The sequence below is a fragment of the Dysidea avara genome, chromosome 2 (genome assembly GCF_963678975.1).
Source record: "Dysidea avara chromosome 2, odDysAvar1.4, whole genome shotgun sequence".
NCBI classification, from domain to species: Eukaryota; Metazoa; Porifera; class Demospongiae; order Dictyoceratida; family Dysideidae; genus Dysidea; species Dysidea avara.
Genome location: NC_089273.1, coordinates 16641151 through 16664351, shown reverse-complemented (window position 1 = coordinate 16664351; position 23201 = coordinate 16641151). Strand labels below are relative to the sequence as shown.

Sequence of the window (23201 nt, the reverse complement as noted above, 5' to 3'; positions counted from 1 at the left end):
ACTTTGATATGATGATTATGTTTATTGGAAGACAATAGTTATGATGGAAGCTTTTATCTAGTGAATGTCTGGACATTGAGTCTTTGCAAGTCTGCAGTGAGACTGAGGTTAACAAATGTGACCGAATTTTGAAAACTGTTGATCTATACACTACTCTTTTGCAATAAAATGCATTTAAACACAATGGCTAAAACAAGTTCCAGAAAAAAATTATGCAAGTTATTATTACCTCACTGGTTGGTGAATTGAGACTCCAATGGATAAATCCTGCGCATCATATTTTTCTGTTCATAGGGAGTTCAAAAATCTTTGTTTCATCTCCATACAAGGAAGGGTTTCTAAGTTACAAATGTTTGTTTATGTTGTGGGGACAACAGAACTTACCGACGATCGTTCTTCAGTGAATTCGCCTTACTTCTCAAATACAGAAGTATCTCTTGGGAAAACACTATACTTTGGTGGATTGACAAATTCATGACAAACACAATGAGCCAAGATTCAACTCCGTATGCCATTGTGTCAATAAGTTATGTAGGTTTATGTAAGTGCCTGTAGATTATTTTCTTGATGGCTTCTGTACATATTGATTTATTTGCTCGTCTGGCTGTCTACTGCTGTAATTCCCACACTGCTCAACTTATGAAGCTGAAACCTATCTGTCCCTATAGACAACAAAGAACAAGTGAAATGAATGTTGGAAAATGTGTGGATATTGATGGTTTTCTAAAATTAGATCACAAATAAAGATCAAGATTCTCTAATAGAACAGTCAAACACTCTAATAAAATAGTTATCATACATGACAGATAAAATGAGAACAATTTAATCCAGGATATTAATATGTTCTTGGCATGGTGCTGCAAATGCCAGATACAGATTGTACTTAGCAATTTTGCTGTCCTTTGAATACCAATTGCTACAACTCAAACAATTGATCAATTATTAAGAATCCATATTTACACACAAAATTACCATGATATAATGCCTAGAGCTTCTGAGGGACTGCACATATGCCCACAGATCTCCTGCTCTAATATGCCTACTAATTCTGGAATATATTCCCTTTTCAAGCTTTTGCTACTATTTTGTGTGCTGCAGTTAAAGTGACACTTCTCCATTCACATTAATTTTATTATAATTATGAGGAATTTCTCTGCACAAAATTCAAAAAACACATAAAATAAAAGCATAATGCATTTATGATACTCACAAAAACAGGCATAGTAGGTAGAAAATTGGGAAATTCCAAAAAGCATATTAGGCAAATTTTAGAGAATAAGCCTAGCAAGGACTAAACAGCAATAAAATTATAGGTGTTTCTGGGTTTAATACAGTGAATGGTTTGATAGTTGCAGTTCACAAGAGACATTGCTGTTGCATGATGGTTTCATGGCTTCTCATGTGAAGGTATTTATTTCTGTGCGTGTAGCTTTGGCTGAAAGTTTCAACATGATCTTAAAAGTGGGTACCCCCACCCCCTGGTTCAGATGCCATTGACCCTTCCTGTGCCTGGACAATACAATCTTGGTTGGCCCCTCTAGGTTACTATATAAATCACTTTGTTTTCTTGCACTTGGCATCTAGTAACTACTTTGTGATTAGTAACTACTTTGTTATTAAACCAGAATACTTCATAATTTTCTGTAATTTTGTATAGCACATACTACTTTCAAATTAAGTGGATTACAGACACACTTCATCTACTGTTCTCTGTAACTAAGGTATGTAAGGCCGTGTAACAAGCATAGTATAGCTGAAACTGCTAACCTAAAGTGATACATTGCTTGTGCATAATAATCCTCAGTATATACGTAGAATTAGTAATTTAATCACTTTGTTTCTCGAAGAGAAATTATCTGTAACTACAAGTTGTTTTTTTTTGTTTTTTTTATTTTATTTTTTATACTATTACAATTACAAACAACTATTACAACTACATAAACTACAGCTAGCTACAAGGGGAAAACTATTACTTAGGGGAAAAGGGGATTGTCATCATCATCCGAGCCCTGAAAGGCCCAGTACCTCAAGATCATCTTAGCAGGTTGCATGGGATGAATGTGTTTTGTATGCAGTGACTAGTTCTGTTTAATGACCACAACTCTTTGAGTTTGTAGAACATCATCTCTTGACTGTAGAGATATCAGCTGGATACACGTTACCTTATAGGGATCAGCTATAAACAAATCAACCTGTAGAAATATGTGTTGGAAACAAAATCATCTTTCATTGTTAAATATACAAATATTTTTAAACAGACAAAAAACTGCACACAACATTTCTTCCTTTGTTCCAATATTCCTGCAGAAAAGAAAAAAAAACAAGTTAGAAGGAAGCACCAAAGCCAGTTAATGGCTGGCTTTGTGGCTTGCAATACAAAAAGAAGTGATATCTAAACCAAAACAGCCAAGCTGTAAAAAAAAAGTGCGGCCCCCAAAAAGGCCAGGATGAAAGAAGATGTGAAATCCAAGATGGCGGCCAAGAAATCGCTGTGATGGTAGGTTAATGGCAAAAATTTTAATTACGACAATTCTGGTGAATTTGCGTTGCCTCCTCCTAGTTGGTTTAGATTTCATTAACAAATCATACAGTAAATTAAATTTCAAATGTACAACCATACATTAGGGTATCAAATCAATACAGTAATGAAATAAAAAAGAATCTTAAAATTCCATGTCTCTCTCCCTTTAATAATATTATGATATTATTAAAGGGAGTGTAATGTTTATACCCTTAGGGAGTGTAATCTCTGTATTGTTTGCAAGTGTAATCATCCACTTTTATCATTTGTAGAGTAGTCGGACTCCCTTAAAATGGGCTGCAGATAAAAACCACATTGATGTGGTCTATTACTTTATAAGGAGCTGTAAACAAAACATTTCACAATTTTCACAGGTAAGGAATGTCTACAGCAACGTGTTACAATTGTGACATGTCTCTGAGGTAGCAGATTTGGGTGCATTTAAGTGTGACTACTGTTACTACATTAATGAATTATTGTGTAGTATTTTCCATAGGGTTGGTTCTTACTAAGGCTGGAACAATATTCATATTATCTGGTATCCTGATATTACTTCAGTATCCAGATAATAGTTTGAAGCCAGTTGTCAATACTTTAATTAAAACAATTTCTTGTTAACCTTTCTTGCTTTCATGTTAATCATAGCTACATGCAAATTTGATTACTACAGAAATGTTATGTTTGTTTCTGATCTAAAGTGTTGGCAAACACACGTGCTCATTCATAGCAAGTGATGTCACTATTCATATAGTACCATAGTACTGTATATTAGGGATCATGTAGCTGTGGGCTTCTTGGCTTTCAAAATCACATGAAAAATATCCTAAATTTACCTTCAAAACAGCTTTGCAGTATTGGTTAAGCATAACTAAGCCCAAAGATTCCTTCAGGGCAACCACCGCCATTCCAACAAGTTTCTATGGAATTTAAAAAAAAATTCTATTTAAGTAAATTTTCTACTGACTAACTGATACCTTCAGCCAAGCATAAATCAACAATGTGCAAGGCTGCAGGCTTGAGTTTTGTACTGTTCAATGTTTCATCCAGAGACTACCTTGTGTATTGTATAGCTACAGTGGGTTGTATAGCGTAGAAGGTTCTTCTTAGGTATTTATTAGGAATTATGGCTTATTTATCATGTAATATTTACCTGGTAGAATGTTTACAAAGTATTCTGATCACAACACTCAGCCATGGTGTTCAGTAAATAGAAAATGAATAATAGCGAGATAACTTGTACAATGTATATAGTGTCCACTATAGGTACAGTATAACAGGCCGGATCAGTAGTCCATGACTTGCTTGGCTACACATGAGCATCCCAACTTCAATAGCGGTATTGCTACTGTGAGTGGCTACATAATATTTTAGCTGTGCCCCTGTAAACATTTCTTGATGAAATGAAAAGCTGAAGCATTGTACATTAATAGTTTAGCAACATAATTATTATTGCGTAGAAACTCTGCTGCACATTATGAATGCCTGACGAGTTTTGCAGCAACTCTACTGGCTACAGTTAGCTATCTACATACCTATCTTCAATAGCAAACTAATACAGTACTAGTCTGGCATTTGTACATTAACATACTACAAATTGTGCGTGCTTCCTGTGGCATAATTACTATTGTAAAGCAGACGTAACTGAAGTAGCCATGAATAAACTAACATAGTGAATACAACACTAATAGCCAAAAGTAATCATCAAAGTGCCACACCCAGTGCTATACATGACATCACTCCAGGTGTTTATCATCAATGAAACAGTAATATAAAAACAGAAACACAAGTTCATATGATGTTTTAAGTGTACTAAAGTACCGTATATGACCGTATAGAAGCTCGGGCGTTTATTTCCGATAAATCATTTTTGACCCGGCGTTTAAACGAGACCGACGTTAATTTGGACCCGGGCGTTTATTTCTTACTAGCCAGTCGTTGAGAATGGCAAGTGCCAGTACAAGTACCTACCAAATATGAAATCCATAGCCCATCACGTACATAAACCCATTTGGACTCCTCTGCTGGGTGAAACATTGGAAGTCGGGCGGAAAGATGACAATGACCACGATAAATACACTATGGCCATCACCAGAAGAGAAAGTATAGTCGAACAAGACAAGACATCATAAGACTGGTGACGAGACATCACTGTATAGTTAGCAGCTGACACGAGTTTAGAACTCCTTTCAGTGCATATCATTAGCACCCTGGCATTTAAATGAGCCCCGGCGTTTATTATGACAGTGCCCTAGCTGTACCCGGCATGTATTTGAGCCCGGCTTTAATACGGTCATATGCGGTACTTACTTTACTAGCCATTAGTATACAATGCTAATGGCCAAAGTACCACCCAAGTGCTATACATGACATCATGCCAGGTATATAGTGTCAACCAAAAAAGCAAATTATATAATTATATCATTGGAACAACTCCTTGGAAAAGGCCTTGTTAGTCCAAAGTTGCTTAGATAAATTGTGACGCAGTCTGAGAAAACTGGTCTTATTGCCTGTTTAAAAGTATCAAGAAGTGCTAACTATAAGTATTCAGTGTGATGGAGCTCGCCAATGGATGAAGCTACATATACCAAATTTTCACATGTTTTATGCTATATTCCTCATCTTCCAGAGCATCCACTGTACAAGTACCAAACAGCTAAGTGCAAGTAGCTGTTTATAGAAATTAAAGTGGAAGGCATATGGATGGATTAGATTTAAAATTGAAGGACATTTACAACACAGGTCTGTATTCAACACTGCAGAGCTGTACAGCCACATACAGCCATCCCCAGGCTGGCCGGAACTCCATTAGAGCCCCAGAGTGCTTGTACAGATCACCACTGTGCTTGGTAAAAGTAGTCAGCAAAAGCAGACCACTCAAGTCTAGCTGATTTTGATTATGAAATTTGATAGTTTATTTTTGTAGCTTTGTGTTCTTGGTGAAAATCAAATCTGTAGTCATGGGCAATAAGATCGGTTTTCCAAAAACCAGTCACAATTAACCAGCTCAGAAAAATTACTTGAAAAACGTTTTGTACAGGGGGTTTGGGGCTCAGTACTCTGGAGAGGCTTAATTCCTCTAAAAATATCTCTAACTGTGATTGAGCAAGTATGCTTGCCTAACAGCTAATGCTTAGTTAACTGCAGTTCCAACGATTCAACTAGAGTCCAGTATGTGATTACAAGATATATCTACTTGATGATTAATAATTTTATAAAACATTACTGCTAAAGTTAATTCATGTAATCAGATTTCCATTGTTTGCCAATCAAGTTGAGATAACATAGATGTAACACTGAAGTATTTGGAGTAATCACTAATTACAAATCTAGTGGCTTTCCTTTATACCATCTCCATTTGTTGTATGTTAAATTGTGTGTAAGGGGACTAAACGACTGCTGGATACTTGAGAATGGGGCATGTATATGTTTAATAGTATTTGGGTTATACATCTTGTGCATACTGTCCAAACTTTCTCCTAAAAATGCCAGAGTTGAGTTTGCTCGACCAATGATTTCTGGGATGTGTGTAAAGCAAGACAAATTCTGAGAAATAGTCAAGCCAAGATATTTTGCAAATGGTACTCTCTTAATAGTTCGATCATTCAGCAGGTAGTGATACTCAGAGGGGGAAGGCTTGTTTGTAACTATACTATTAGATGTTCGCGCTTTGTAAAATTCAAAGGTAACTACCAGATCTTTGACCACAGAGCTAATTTAATAATGCCATTTTGCAAGGTTTGGGCTGTTAATGTTTTCATAAATCAATACATTATCACCATAAAGCTTCAGTACAGAGTTAATATTGATGAATAGAAGTAATTATAGAAGGGGGCCCAGCAAAGACCCTGGGGTAGACTAGAGGGCACAAGAGATGGTACACTAAACTTGTTGTCTACAGGTACTTAGCTTGTTGAGTTCTATTGGTGAAAAAGTCACATTCTAAACATGCTCCAGAAATTCCATAATATCCAGTTTCTGACATGGGGTACTTTGTCAAAGGCCTTTGAAGAGTCCAGAAAAAGAATATCACCTTGGTCCCCAGAATTGAGACATATGGCTATGTCATGTATAGTTGTTAATGAGCTGTGTCTTGCATGAGCAATTCTTCCTAAATCCATGTTGGGAATCACATAAGATAGAGTTTGTCTCAAGGTGTTTGTACACTGAACTACTGTACATACTATGTACTCAATGATCTTACATGGTATACTTGTTAGGGATATCAGCCTGTAGTTAGCAAGATTTTTATGTGATCCTTTTTTAAAGATTGGAGTGATACTGGCAGTTTTCCAGTCACTGGGAAGATGATGTTGATGTAGTTATACTTTAAAGCCATCTTATAAGCAGTCCATTTGGGATCTAAAGGCTCTATAGCTTTGTAGCTCAATTTAACCACACCATTCACCGTGTGATAATAGTATTGTATGGGGATGCCCCTAGGTCTGGTAGAGTAAAGGCATCCTCCTCAGTAAAGACAGATAAAAAGTGTTTGTTGATAGTGTCAGTCTTCTCTTGTGAGTCACTTACTGCTGACCCATTGATTTCCAGTGGTGACTTATGTAGGAAATCTCATGACAATGTCAAACTTCTAAATACCAGGAAATCAACAGCTTGGCAGAGGAAATGTCCAGACACATGAAATGTTAGGAAATGTCACAACATGTGTTATTTACAGTATACTGGTTTACTTCAGGTCTGATATACAGTGGAATCTAAGCCAGTCACCTTTGGGCCAAGATTTCTTGGCCTTAATAGGCAGGTGGCTGCTTTAACAGGTGGATTAGGGTCTACACTTCTCACTAGGGTAATTTAAAGCTGGTCTTTTAAAAGAGGTGGCCTTTCTTTACAGGTGGCCACTAAGGCAGGTTCCGCTGTAGCAATAAAAAGAATATGACTGGAAAATTCAACACTGACAATTCCTGTACATTTCCATACTGATATTTGGTCCAGAAATCTCACCTTTTTTCCTATTGATTCTAGGTTAAGGAAGTAGGAGAGAAAGTGGTAAACTGTGTGTGCTATAACACTGGGATTTATCTTTAAGTTGAGTTGATTGTGTCTGTGTCTGTGCCACTGCACAGACATGACACTCATAACTGTTGCATGACTATAGTACCAGTATCAAGTAGTTACTATGTTGAGCTAAAAGACGTTCGTTCTGTCCAGAAAGTAAGCTATTAAGAAGCAAGTTATGAGTGCTAGCGTTGAGATTTATCCTTCGAGTGTTTTGTGTCAGTGCCACACCATGTCAGACATTGGTACTGGACACCTAGCTGAATGCTAACAATGCCTGTCTTATCCAGAAAGTAAGTTAATAGTAAGGACATTTTGTTTTTGGCTTTGTTTGATAAATGTAGTAAGCAACCACCAGCGAGACCACAGGTTACTAATGATTTAGTAACCCAGCCACAAGTTTCTATTGGATTTAGTAACCTCTGACATCAAAGGAAATAATATGTAAATTTTCTAGTGGAATTAGAAATAATCAGTCATGGGTACAGAATCAAGTATAGTGATTAGATGTCCACTAGTACATTTGCAGGTGTAGACAACCTTCCACAATGTACTTTTTAATTCTATGACCTTAAGGTTGTGTTTGCTTCTAGTCATGACTAGAATAATGAGTAATAACCACCCACCTAATGAGTTTTCAAAAATATGAACAAGAATCTTTTAATAAAGTTTCGTTGACCTAAGTTCAAAAGTTCCATTTGCTGTTTTGGATGAGTACACTTGATAGTCTATTTTGCTAGCCATCAGTGAACTAAGATCAACCTGCTATGCTAATTATAATACTTATCATCATAACACAAAAATTTATTATAAAATACCACTAAAGCAATTTCTCCTGTAAACTGAATTAAAGCAGAATAAACTGTTAATATGGTACAAATATTAAAGGAATTTTGTTAATGTGTGTTCCTTGTACTCTTAATAATTTAGAGCAAATTAGAGAAGTTCCTATTAAAGTTGTGACAGTTTAATAAACCACCACCTCTATTATTTTAGTACAAACAAGTATACATAGGTAGAGTATAAACATTATATAGAACTTTCTGAGTTGTCTTCTTTGGAGCGTTTTCTGAAGTATACTTGAACTGCTTCAGTTATCATTCCTCAGACCATTAATAAGTGTTCATATAATGTTGTTTCTAGTTGTAGGACTAGCAAATAAGATTAGTTTGGCTAGTTTTGATGTTTTAAAGTGTGTTGTATGTGATTAAGCTAGCTATATATCTGTAATTACTAGAGTTGTACTGATAATCGGATTGGTAATCAGTAGAAGCTGATAAAATTAGCTGTAATTACCATAATTGGAAATCGGTTGTAATGGGCTTAGGCCAGCAGATTATGGGCATCTGGATTCAGCGGAATGGAATGGTGGACTGGAATGGACTGGAATAGAATGGTGGAATGGAATGGAATGGTGGAATGGAACAGTACTTTGGTAATTTCAATTGGTGGTCACCTCTTTATAAAGACCGTTTTACTTTAATGTTTAAAGTGCTGCTATCTTGTTGTTTTAGAGTGTATCCCCATAGAATGGTCTTATTGATCAGTTGTGCGCCACATGCCTAGAGTGATATCTGATTGTAATATAGCAATATACCCCATGCAAAAACAGTTTGGCTGTATGAAGTGATGTCCCCATCAAACTAAAAGTAACTGACAACTAAAGGAGCTATTATTTGGGTGAGGCCAAGAAATACTGACAAATAACTTGCTATAATTTATAAAAATTTGGTCCATCATCATTCACTCATACAGTCTTGCTGCATTCCTAATTAATTCCCTGTAACTCTAATTGGCTAGTAATTTATTATTATCAGCACTTTACAGTGACCAGCACTGAAGGTCTGACAGCAACATGTGCTGCAGCCTTAGGATTACCTAACCTAATTTCAGGGACTTAGAACTAGCTGCCTTTTTTCTCCTCTACAACACCGGATTATTGAGAAAGGTACCAATTTACTAGCCAATTAGATTTGCAGGGAATTAATACAGTCAGACTGCACAAGTCAATGATAAAGGACCAAGATTATTGTAAATTATACTTAGTTGCCAGTATATATTGACATTCATTTCTAGATATGGTGCCAGTTGCTTTTAGTTTCGTGGACACATATTTTTTTGTATAGTCAAACTGTTTTTTGTATGGGGTATATAGCATGTATTGTATCATAAATCAGATATCACTGGCTTTTCTAGGGGACATAACATGTGACACACAATTCATTAATAAGACTGTCTTATATGGCTCTAAAACAACAATTCAGATATTAAAGTAAAGTGGTCTTTGTAAAGAGGTGGTCTTTGTTAGAATGTGGTCTTTTAAAAGAGGTGACCACTAATTGAAATTACCTAAGTACCGTTCCATTCTACTATTCCATTCCATTCCACCATTCCAGTCCATTCCACCATTCCAGTCCACCATTCCATTCCACTGAATCCAGACGCCCGCAGATTATTAGTCTATTCAGCTTCAGCAGCTGCAATACCACTGGAGGGCTGGTGTCAAAGGCTCTGGTATGTACTTGGGCAATTTGTTTATGTTTTGTGGTGACCACAATAGTAAACAGTGGTGGTTCAAGCCCTAGCCCACTTGTCTGACTAGCAACTGCGATTGAGATAAGTATACAATTTCACAGCATTGGCTTTACTAGCTCTACTTTTAGTGGAGTGTGCACAAATATAATTGTAGAGACCTACAATCGGGTATCGGTTAACTATCAGTAAAACGGGGTAAAAATATATTGGATATCGGTTTTCCCTAAAAAGTGGGAATCGTTATAACTCTAGTAATTACTGTACTGTATCCACCACATAACTGTTCTTTCTTAGTTATAGAGTATTAGAGCCCTCACTACTTTATGGCTAATTAAAGGCATTCTTCATGTCCTTTAATCTTCCTACAGTGGAACCTCTCTTATCTGGGAAGTCTGGTGGATACTACTGTCTGTATCTCAGAAATATCTGTAACTAATAAGTGGTTGCTAATATGCTGAAGTAACTGTTGTAAATTATTATTATTGCTGTCAGTTTGTATTATACAGTTTGTTGGGTAGAAGTCTCTACAGAGCATTTATGGCCACTCCCCTTGGCTGTAATAATGTTTTATCACCTAGCAACCAATTATCAGTACAATAAATAAGCCACCAAACAGGTAAACCACCACCTTTAGGCTTCCTCCTTGTGCTTTCATCTAACCAAAACTTCATTATTGTCAATAGATTACCAGCAACGTCACTATTTTGGGCTGTCTGGACAACACAGGTGCCCAGATAATATAAGGGAAAACAAAAATCAAATACTCATTATGGAACAAGGAATTTGATTATTTAGTTGTTGTTTACACAACTGTAACCACAAATCCATTATTTTAAAGTGCAAAAATCAGCCTATGTGAAACTGTATAATTATGAAATTTTACAGCTGTTCAGTCTAGTATTGTTTATAATAACAAATAAACATTGCTCACCTGTTAGCAGTTGAAATGATTATCTCCAAGTCTGGTTTTCAGGTATTTGACTAAGCGTGCATTTGCATATACACTCAGTGGCGGATACAGGGGGGTTGCAATGGTTTCAGCTGAAACCCCCTCTGAGAATAGTGCGCGCCCCAAATTTATTAGTGGGTGATAAAATCACCATGAGTTATACGTAGTGTGTTACAGTAGGACTTAAACTTTCACTTTTTCCTTTGAAATCACAATTATGGCGTTGAAGAGCAGCAGGTTGTGACCTTTTTTTTTTTTGGTCTTCGACTTACAGTAGGCTGAAGTTGAATGGAATCTGAAACCCCCTCTGAAAATTTCTAGATCCGCCACTGACACTACTGATTTGAAATGTACAAAAGAAACAACACGTCACTCTAAAATAACAGTATAATCTGTCTCCTTATTGTTTCTCTTCAGTACAGTGTCATTATCACTACAAAATCAAATCATCTACAGTGCTTATTGTCAACCACCAAAAAAATTTGTGATGGTGTCATCTCATCTGCAATAATGTGCAAGGATACCACATGTGCCAAGTAGTGTTGTTCCAGTTCTCAGTACTGGAACTATATAAAAGTAATTCCAGTACCAGTAATTTTATTCTACATGTAATTCCAGGTATAGAACTAGAACTTGAGCTATAAAGAAAATTAATAAACTACTGGAACTGATTCCTAATAATGTGATTTGTTTATGTGATAACTGTTTGGCACTTTGATACTCCTACTCTAAGTACCATAATTTTGATAACTCTGTATCCCATAATTGAAATTTTAGATCATCACAACAATAATTCTTTATTATGATCCTACAAAGCATGATACAGTTTAATGTGGTATTTTTTTTTATTTGGCTAGCAACTTGTACTATTCTTTTTATTAGGACTGTTATCTGCTAGCATTATTCCAGTATAATGATTATTGGTGACAATCATGGTAACATACATAATAGATTAAACCTAGTGATGAAGTAGCTTTCATTAGCTGTTCCTACAGTCAGCAATAAAATGTTGTGTAAAGCATTAATAAATGTGACCAGGCCTGCGAAAATAAGGCATGCGAACATGAACTACACTCCATCACATAACAGATCATACAGTATCTCAATACTGGAATGGTAATATCTGCATTCTACAACTTGTATTGTATAGCTAATCAACTGTTTAATAAGTGATGAAAATTACATGGCCTAGCATAATGACATAATAAGTTATGAATCATGAAAGTTCTAATTTTATGTACCCACATTCCCTAATTTCTCAGGCTCAGTCACAAACAAAGTTACACTTTAAATTATATGTACAGTATGACATTAGTAATGGTCATAGTGCCTGTGTGCTATATTATTGTTGGTGTATATTTAATACAGAAAGACCAAGCCAAAATCAGTGACATGGTAGCTGAATATGAGAGAGCTCATCCTGAAGTAGTAAAAGGTAAGATCGAACCTCCTCCATAATCACTTAATATAATATTGCAGTTCCTGTAAAATGTTCACATCACTGTCACTACTCACCAATTGCTTGTCCAATGCTCCCTTCAATACTTCACTGTTTACATAGCAATAATAATGCTACAATGAGTAAGACCAAGCCACACAGTATAGTATGTCATGAGGCTCAAGAAGCCAGCATACCACACTGTGGGTATATTGATAGAAAGAAAACACAATTTTCACAGATATGTAGCTCTATGATTCCTTATAGCATAATGCAACTAATTTTACTGTAGGGATGCCCACCAGCAGAAGCTCATAAGCTTCAGTGCTTATAAGCCCCTACCATCAGGTATGGGAGTCCACATACCAATTTTGAAGGAAATCACCCTAGCCGTTCCAAGATATGTACAAACAACCGAGGTTTTTTTAAATTTTATTTGGCACATTTTAATGGAGTTATTAATACAAATCTTAGTACCGATTTTGGTTCAAGGTTTCATTGTGACCAATTATTTGTGTAAAATGAGATCAAACTTTTTCCATGCGTACACAGTAAACTACTTTGTGAAATCAGTTGAAAAATGGTCTGTAGCTAGTTAGATTAACCTTCATAGGAGTGCCTTTTAGTAACCTGAAAGAAATCAAGGTTAAAATCACCAAGATACATCTCAAAAACCAACAGTGTGTAACAATGAGTATAGTTTTATACAAATATATTGTATGGTTTTTGTAACTTACAATAGTTTAGAAGCAGCCTCTATAAATTTTGTGTGAGAGTTGCAAGTTAACTAGACCTACATAAAAATAATGTGACTGGATATGTGAAAATGGGTCTTATATTATCAAGACACACGGTAGTGTGTCGTGCGGCCCAAGAAGGCGGCGTGCCACCTGGGAGTATATTAACAGGAAGAAAGAAAACGCAATTTTTACACCTATGTAGCTCTGTGATCCCTTATCCGATTGGAACTAAATTTGCTAGACAGGTGCCGGCTAGTAAGGGGAGTCTACACACCAAATTTGAAGAAAATCGCTCCAGCTATTTCCGAGATACGAGCGAACAAAATTTCTTTTTAATTTCTTCGTTTTTTTCTTCTTCTACTTCTTCATTTCGCACACTTCACAAAATCCACCATAAAACACGAATGCGTCCTCGGATCGGGCGGACATTTGGCACACTTAAAGGGCTCGTTAAGGCGGATCTGTGTACCACCTTTGGTAGGAATCCGATGAACATTAACAGAGTTATGACTGATTATTTGCGTAAAATAAGGTCGAAGGTCTGTCACGCCTACAGGGTAAACTCCTTTGAGGAATCAGTTGAAAATTGCTATGTAGATGGAGCAACCATCGTAGGAGTGTCTTTTTGTGGTTTGAAAGGAATTGGGATAAGACCATGGAGATATGACACAAAACCCGACCTGTGTCAAAATTACGTGATCGATTTTTATGAATAAAAAACTATTAGTTTTCGTGTCTATCAGGCAAACCGCTTAGAGCAATGAGCTTAAAGTCAGTATGTAGCTGGAATAATCATCATAGAAAGTCCTTGCAGTAGTACAGAAGAATCGGATTACAAACCACTGAGTTATGATTCGAAAGGCAACTACGTGTAGCAAATGCGAGATGGAGATACTCTAATAGAACAGTCACCCTAATAAAGCATTCAGCTGCATTTATAATTTACTCAATTATATTGCATTGCAAATTATTCTGTAGGGAATTCAGTTACAAACAAGTCACCCTGTGGTCAGATCAGCTAGAAGAAGGTACCTAATAGAGAATTCAGCTACAAAGAAACCATCATGTAGAGAGTTCAGCTCAAACAAATTGCCCTGTAGAGAGATCAGCTAGAAGAAGTTACCTTGTAGAAAGTTCAGTTACAAAGAAGCAACCATGCAAAGTGTTCAGCTACAAACAAATCACCCAGTAGAAAGTTCCGCTATGAACAGATCACACTGTAGAGAGTTCAGTTAGAAACAAGTCACGTTGTAGAGAGATCAGCTAGAAGAAGTAACCTTGTAGAGAGTTCAGCTACAAAGAAACCACCATGTAAGAGAGTTCAGCTGCAAACAAATCACCTGTAGAGAGTTCAGCAGGAACAAGTCACCCTGTACAGAGATCAGCTAGAAACAAGTCACCCTGTAGAGAATTCAGCTACAAACAAATCACCCTGTAGAAAGATCAGCTAGAAGAAGTTACCTTGTAGAGAGTTCAGCTGCAAACAAATCCCCTGTAGAGAGTTCAGCAAGAAACAAGTCACCCTGTAGAGAGATCAGCTAGAAACAAGTCACCCGTAGAGAGTTCGTCTAGAAGAGGTCACATTGTAGAGAGTTCAGCTACAAAGAAACTACCATGTAGAGAGTTCGGCTGCAAACAAATCACCCTGTAGAGAACTCAGCTACAAACAAATCGCCCTGTAGAAAGATCAGCTAGAAGAAGTTACCTTGTAGGGAGTTCAGCTACGAACAGATCACCCTGTAGAGAGTTCAGTTACAAACAAATCACACTGTAGAGAGTTCAGTTACAAAGAAACCAAAATGTAGAGAGTTCAGCTGCAAAAAATCAATCACTCTGTAGAGAGTTCAGCTAGAAAAAGTCACATTGTAGAGAGTTCAGCTGCAAATAAATCACCCTGTAGAGAATTCAGCTACAAACAAATCACCCTGTAGAAAGATCAGCTAGAAGAAGTTACCTTGTAGAGAGTTCAGCTAGAAGAAGTCACATTGTAGAGAGTTCAGCTACAAAGAAACTACCATGTAGAGAGTTCAGCTGCAAACAAACACCCTATAGAGAACTCAGCTACAAACAAATCACCCTGTAGATAGATCAGCTAGAAGAAGTTACCTTGTAGGGAGTTCAGCTACAAACAAATCACCCTGTAGAGAGTTCAGCTACAATGAAATCATCATGTAGAGAGTTCAGCTGCAAACAAATCATCCTGTAGAGAGTTCAGCTATGAAAAGATCACCCTGTAGAGAGTTCAGCTAGAATAAGTCACCTTTTAGAGAGTTCAGCTACAAAGCTACCACCATGCATGTAGAGAGTTCAGCTGCAAAAAAAATCAATCACTCTGTAGAGAGTTCAGCTAGAAGAAGTCACCTTGTAGAGAGTTCAGCTGCAAATAAATCACCCTGTAGAGAATTCAGCTACAAACAAATCACCCTGTAGAAAGATCAGCTAGAAGAAGTTACCTTGTAGAGAGTTCAGCTACAAAGAAACCAGAATTCAGCTGCAAACAAATCACCTGTAGAGAGATCAGCTAGAAACAAGTCACCCTGTAGAGAGTTCAGCTAGAAGAAGTCACATTGTAGAGAGTTCAGTTACAATGAAACTCCCATGTAGAGAGTTCAGCTGCAAACAAATCACCCTGTAGAGAACTCAGCTACAAACAAATATGCCCTGTAAAAAGATCAGCTAGAAGAAATTACCTTGTAGAGAGTTCAGCTACAACAAAACCATCATGTAGAGAGTTCAGCTACAAACAAATCACCTGTAGAGAGTTCAGCTAGAAACAAGTCACCCTGTAGAGAGATCAGCTAGAAACAAGTCACCCTGTAGAGAGATCAGCTAGAAAACAAGTCACCCTGTAGAGAGATCAGCTAGAAACAAGTCACCCGTAGAGAATTCATCTAGAAGAAGTCACATTGTAGAGAGTTCAGTTACAATGAAACTCCCATGTAGAGAGTTCAGCTGCAAACAAATCACCCTGTAGAGAACTCAGCTACAAACAAATATGCCCTGTAAAAAGATCAGCTAGAAGAAATTACCTTGTAGAGAGTTCAGCTACAACAAAACCATCATGTAGATAGTTCAGCTACAAACAAATCACCTGTAGAGAGTTCAGCTAGAAACAAGTCACCCTGTAGAGAGATCAGCTAGAAAACAAGTCACCGTGTAGAGAGTTCAGCTAGAAGAAGTCACATTGTAGAGAATCCAGCTACAAAGAAACTACCATGTAGAGAGTTCAGCTGCAAACAAATCACCCTGTAGAAAGTTCAGCTATGAACAGATCACCCTGCAGAGAGATCAACTAGAAACAAGTCACCCTGTAGAGAGTTCAGCTAGAAGAAATTACCTTATAGAGAGTTCAGCTACAAAGAAACCACCATGTAGAGAGTTCAGCTGCAAACAAATCACCCAGTAGAAAGTTCAGATATGAACAGATCACCCTGTTGAGAGTTCAGTTAGAAACAAGTAATCCTGTAGAGAGATCACCTAGAAGTATCACCTTGTAGAGAGTTCAGCTACAAACAAATCACCTGTAGAGAGTTCAGCTACAAACAAATCACCCTGTAGAGAGATCAGCTAGAAGAAGTCACCTTGTAGAGAGTTCAGCTATAAAGAAACCACCACGTAGAGAATTCAGCTGCAAACAAACATCCTGTAGAGAACTCATCTACAAAAAAATCGCCCTGTAGAAAGATCAGCTAGAAGAAGTTACCTTGTAGGGATTTCAGCTACAAACAAATCACCCTGTAGAGAGTTCAGCTACAAAGAAATCATCATGTAGAGAGTTCAGCTGCAAACAAATCAACCTGTAGAGAGTTCAGCTATGAAAAGATCACCCTGTAGAGAGTTCAGCTAGAAGAAGTCACTTTTTAGAGAGTTCAGCTACAAAGCAACCACCATGTAGATAGTTCAGCTGCAAACACATCACCCTGTAGAGAATTCAGCTACAAACAAATCGCCCTGTAGAGGGACCAGCTAGAAACAAGTCACCCTGTAGACAGATCAGCTAGAAGAAGTTACCTTGTAGAGAGTTCATCAGCTGCAAACAAATCACCCTGTAGAGAATTCAACTACAAACAGATAACCCTGCAGAGAGTTCAGCTAGAGTCAAGTTACCCTGTAGAGAGAATTCTGTAAAGAGTTCATCTACATACAAGCAGATCACCCTGTAGAGAGTTCAGCTACGTTTCAAGTCACCCAGTAGAGAGATCAGCTGCAAATTATCCTGTGGGGATTAATTGACATGTAATAAATATATGCTCTCTTTTTATATTGTGAACTCTTGAAATATGCATTATATATATAATTTGTACATTTACTGATAAAATCAGAATGAGTTAAAGTATTTATAAAATCTGCTTCATCTTTTTCTTTTTCCTGTGGTAAATAAAAAATATATAGGTTAAAAAGCCCCAAAGCTGGCCATAGGCCGGCTTTGGGGTATACAAATACAAAAAGAAGTGAAATCTAATCAAAAACAGCCAAGCTGTAAAAAAAGGAGTGCGGCCCTTGAAAAGGCTATGGTGAAAAAAGATGTGAAATCCAAGGTGGCGGCCAAGAAATGGCTGTGATGGTAGGTTAATGGTAAAAAATTTTAATAACGACAATTCAGGTGAATTTTGTGCCAATTGACCAAGCGGCACCAAATTTACCTGAATTGTTGTTATTAAAATTTTTACCATTAACCTACCATCACAGCCATTTCTTGGCTGCCACCTTGGATTTCACATCTTTTTTCACCATAGCCTTTTCAAGGGCTGCACTCCTTTTTTTACAGCTTGGCTGTTTTTGATTAGATATATATATATATATTGTAGCCTTTTCAAGTTTGACGGGTCATTACTCATCATGTGTTTAAAATCCATTGTTTTAAAATTACTTCCAGGAATAGTGCTATGGTAGGAGTGTAAGGTGACCAAGTTTCACGTTGGTACCAAACACACAAGTCAAGTTATGGATTGCCAAGTACATACAATTGGAAAGGCTATAAGACCCCATTTTGAAGATCCAGTCAGAAATGTAGTCTTAGGTCTCTGTTAGACTAAATTGAGATATACCCTGGCTGCTTGTGTGAACATGTGTATGTTTACAATTACACATCAATTAAGGCATCTGCATTGTGTCTATATACTTGAAGTTGGTATGGTATATAGAAATGCTTTTTTGCTTGAAAATGTGAGTGCAAGCAGTTAAAGGCTCTGTGTTGAACAGATGTTAACCAAATACATAAATTCAGAACACACTATAGAAAGTATAGCAAAGCTGAGAAGATACTGTTCTGACTGCACATTTCATATTTCATTACTAAGCAATTATTAATTACCATTAACATAATAAGTGTATATACAAGTTAGACTCCCATAGTTCTGATGAATACGGCTTTATTTTGTTGAAGTGATTTGAAGAAACTGTTTATTTAATCATTATTAACTTAATTCATATTGCAAAAGAGGTACTTTAGTGCTGTACAATACAATGACTCCTGCCTAGCATTTTACATGTCTGAGTTTTTCAACTATTGAAACTTCTACACATTGTAACTGAAATGGCTATCTCATAGTCATTTCATTTACAATGTGTAGCCATTTGTCATGTACCTAGTATAACTTTTGTAAAATCATTTATAGTAGCACATGATTCTAACTTTGCTACTGGTGCTGAGACACAGCATTGCTAAAATCATACAGTACTTCAGTACAGTAGTATTATCCAAACACCTGCTTGCCAATTCAATCATAAAAGTGTTCAGATAACTGAATTTGTTCAGATAAATGAAGCCCATTCATTCATATACAGAGTTCTGTTCAACTGCTCTAATAGAATGTATACCTCTACCAAAGAGTACATTATATTGCATACTTCAGCAGGCAGCTCATGTTACCATCTCCTGTTTGTACAGGATATTTAATGCTTGGGCTTCAGCATCATGGGATGTACATTGATATAATTGTTTAGTTTTATATAAGTAACTACAAGTTTTGTTTTCTTTTTGTCTTAACAGGGCTGCAGTTTTTATTACTTTTTTTAATAATTTGGTAACCCTGAGACCCCTTTGTAATTCTATTGTACATGTAATGGTCAAATTATGACATCATCATCATCATTGTCACTTACATATGCTGTTCGGATATTCGTGATTCGAATAATTGAGGTCCTACTAAACGTATCACAGCCTCATGATACCTTCATGGCATCTTGGAGTATTAGTTAGGTATAACCAAGCCCAAAATGCCTTTAATACAACCTGAAATGCTTCCAATAGGATACTACAATTTTTTTTAATTATCCTGTGGAGTTTTCTACTGACTGGCTGACTACCTGACTCACTGTCTGAGTGATACACCTTGTACCTTCAGACAAAAATAACCTGATAATGGCTAAGACAAATGGGCTTAATTCTTTTACTGTTCAACGTCACTTCAGCCTAAGAAATTCTTTTTTGGATAACCGAGTTCATACAATGCATGCTTCATTGTGTCTTTCTTTGTCCCATTTATCTTTGCCAAATGTAATTCGTGGTAGCTTCACATGATGGCTTCCCTGCACTTATAATGGAAATTGTCAGAGTTTCCATTGCAGAGGTACTTGTCATAGTGTTGTATAATTATGTAATGCTGTGTAATGGACTGAACATAGTAAATTTTTAAGGTTTTAGAAGCACTGAGATCAGATTGTAGGCTGCTTTTAGTTAACAAGCACAATAAAATCTAATGCTTTAATCTGGCCAACTATAGGGCAAAAAAAAGTTGTGACTAAACTGTAGCTTTGATTGCTCAATTAGAGTAGTTACTTGACTGTTATATTAGAGTATCTCGATCATTTTTAATGCAGTGGGAGATGATAAGTGAAGTGTTTCTGAGGGTTTGACAGCTATAAATGGTGTTAGTTAAGTGCAACTGCATGCGTGCTACTGAAATACAGTGGTATGTAGTTGTTTTCTAAATTCTATGGCACAATTCTATGACAAATTATCAGCACAGCAATAATGAAGCTAGTAAGACTGCCACTGACCTAAATTAAATAGGGGCTTCTGTTGAAACCACAGAAAACCATCTAGATCTGCAACAATAAGTACAAAGAAAATTAAGTTCAATTAATAAAAGAAGTGAGGTTGTCTACAGAATTCAGACTGTCCACAGATCCCTCATAGTTGTGCGAAAATCTTTAAATTGAGCAACTATCAGCTGTGATTTTACATCAAATGTAAAATGAAAAAAATACCTGAGCTAAAAGGCATTTCTGAAATCTAAGATGCAAAGTTTAAAATGTGAGAATCCTGAAAAAGTGCATAACTGTGAAATATACATACCATAAAACTTTCTGGGTATACATATGAGTCATGAGAGGTTGAAAAGGTAGTCAAATTTCATCATTTCATGTGCTCACTTTAGCAGGCCTGGTCACATATGTATGTAATTGTTTTCAGTTTGTAAACTCTGTTGTAGCTTAAACTAATTGAAATGTTGGTGTGTTGTATGTAACACGTTTTTAATAATAATTATATATACTTTACATAGTTATTTTTATATTGTTACTACAGGTGACAGTGAAGAAGCCATCAGAGAAAACAAAGCTTATGCCATGGCATTGGCAAAGGGAGAGGCTAATCCATCTAGTGTATCCATATATGTTTTGGGACAAGAAAAAGCTGGAAAATCTTGCCTGGTTTCCACCCTCTTAGGAGACAAGTTTGAAGAGCGCATAGCAACACGTGGTGCCGATGTGGATGTGTGCACTGTGTTTGCTTCTAACTGGTATCGTATTGATAAGCCAGGGATTCCTAAAATAATGCAGAAATTATTTTATACCAAGCTTAAGGTAACAGCTGAGATTAAAATCTCTGCTGAACATATTGAGCCCCTGTCCACAGCCTCAAGCATGCAAGAGCTCCAGCAAAGCTTGCCTGAACTGCCTGCGGCTGTTAAAGCTGATCTGGAGCAAGCTAAGGCAGCAGTCCTAGTTGATGATGATGGCATTAATGCTATTATCTGGGACTTTGCTGGTCAGTCTGTCTATCATGGGCTGCACTCAATGTTCCTCAAAGAGGACAATGTAGCCATGGTGGTGTTTGATGCCTCTCAAAACCTCCATGATCACACACAAGGCAGAAATGTTGTCAGAGATCCATACACAGAAAAATCTGTAAATCCGACTACAACTGGTGCTGAAACTGTTTGCTATTGGCTGAAAGCAATCCACTCCATTTGCCACAAAGATGGTACCAAGCATGGCTCTAAATCTAAACTAGTACCAGTAGTATTTCTTGTTGCTACTCATATAGATGCTCTAGGAGATGAGAAGGCCATTGAAGAAAGAAAAAAACTAATTATTGATTGGCTGGTTCAGTTGCTAAAGGGGAAACCATATGCCCAGCATTTAGCCGGTATTAAGGATGGCCTCAGAAATGCATTGGAGAAGTATTGCTTTTTTATAAGCAATAAGGTTAGGAACCACAAGGAGCTAAATCGTTTAAAGGCTGAACTGATGGAAGCCTCACAATATATTTTAGGTAAAAAGCACCCAGTTGTCTACCTGAATATTGAAAAAGAGCTCTTTGCAACCGAACAGGCTGTAATCACTACCACTCAATTCCACACTATTACAAATGATTGTGGCTTCTTCACAGCCATTGGTAGTGAGGAGTTCAAAGGTGCATTGGCACACTTTCACAATAAAGGTACCATCCTGCACTTTCCAAACACACAGTCATTGAGAGAAGTAGTGGTTCTCTCACCACAGTGGCTGGCAAAATTCTTTGCCTATGTCATTGTTGCGCACCCATATAAATTTGATGCTAGTCACCATGATACACAATATGAGCGACTAATAAATCACGGTGTTTTGGTGGAAGATTTCATCTCTTGCATGGCGCAAAAATTTAACTTAGACCAAAAGAAATTTGGCTTTCCATTAACCACTAAGCAAGCTATTGAATTTGTGGGGCTATTTGGGTTCATTGCTGAAGTCGACAACAGCACTTACTTTTTAGAAGAAAAAATACAACTGCCAAAGCAAGAAGACAAAGTTTTTATTGTACCATCGATGTTACCTTGGAATTTACCCCAAACTGGCATCAATTTGCCAGCTGATAATGATGAAAACGTTTGTGTTGTTTATTTCAAATTTCCAGACCACTTCATCCCCCTCATGGTATTCTACCAGATGCTTGCTGCTTGCATCAACAGAAATATCAAGCAAAGTGAATATCTATGCCTGTAAGTTTGGTCTGTAATCAGCATTTATAATACATGTAAAAATACAACCCTGTGTGCCTATGTTTGCATTTATGGTGGCTTAACACGTACATGCTTACCAAACACCACAAGCAAAGCTATATCATACCAAGGTGTCTTTTACACTACTTTCCCATAGTTAGTACTCATAAGCTTTATTGTATTGTGTTATCCTTCCACAGCACAGTTTATAGTAGTCTCCCATTACTGGAGCTAAGCCATAGTATCATTAAAAGCTGCAAAGGCAGAATAAATGATTGTTGAAATAACACTATAAAATTAAGGAGTGTATGAGTATGACATATTTACTATATGAAAAAATAAGGTTTATTTCATGGCTTCTTCTTTAAATTGCAGGCTGAGGAGACATGTGATCAAGCTAGTCCTGGGTATTGATCAATACTACTATGTCACTCTTTCTGATGAGAATGATAGTATACGATTAGCAATCACACCTGATGAAGATGGCGTGGTCAGCATTGCAGGGCTACAGAATAGATGGAATTTGATTGAGTTCTTTAGTGCCAAGCTGAGAGAAATCACAACAACATTTATGCCAGCCTCTGCTCCTCCAGAATGTTACATTCCTTGCAGCTTATGTCCAAATCTCCATATAAGATTAGATGAGATCAGAGCTAATGAAATGCCACTTCGTTGCTCTCGGGGAAGGTTGACGTCTGATTACTACAAGAGTCTGAGGCAATACCCAGGTACATACACACAGAGTATTGTACAATTGTGTGTAACTGTATTAGTACAGTATAATAAGTTACGTAAACAA

The 23201-nt window shown here is 36.9% G+C and overlaps 1 protein-coding gene across 1 annotated transcript in view; it reads left to right on the top strand.

Moving 5' to 3' along the window:
* The first annotated feature begins 2799 nt into the window (after positions 1-2799).
* Positions 2800-23201, top strand: part of LOC136246715 (uncharacterized) — a 45478-nt gene continuing 25076 nt past the window's right edge. Inside the window, exons 1-4 of the mRNA XM_066038269.1 lie at positions 2800-2895; positions 12387-12453; positions 20728-22402; positions 22778-23130. Of these exons, the coding sequence (XP_065894341.1) occupies positions 12411-12453; positions 20728-22402; positions 22778-23130 (2071 nt within the window). The 5' untranslated portion in view covers positions 2800-2895; positions 12387-12410. The remainder of the gene's footprint in view (positions 2896-12386; positions 12454-20727; positions 22403-22777; positions 23131-23201) is intronic.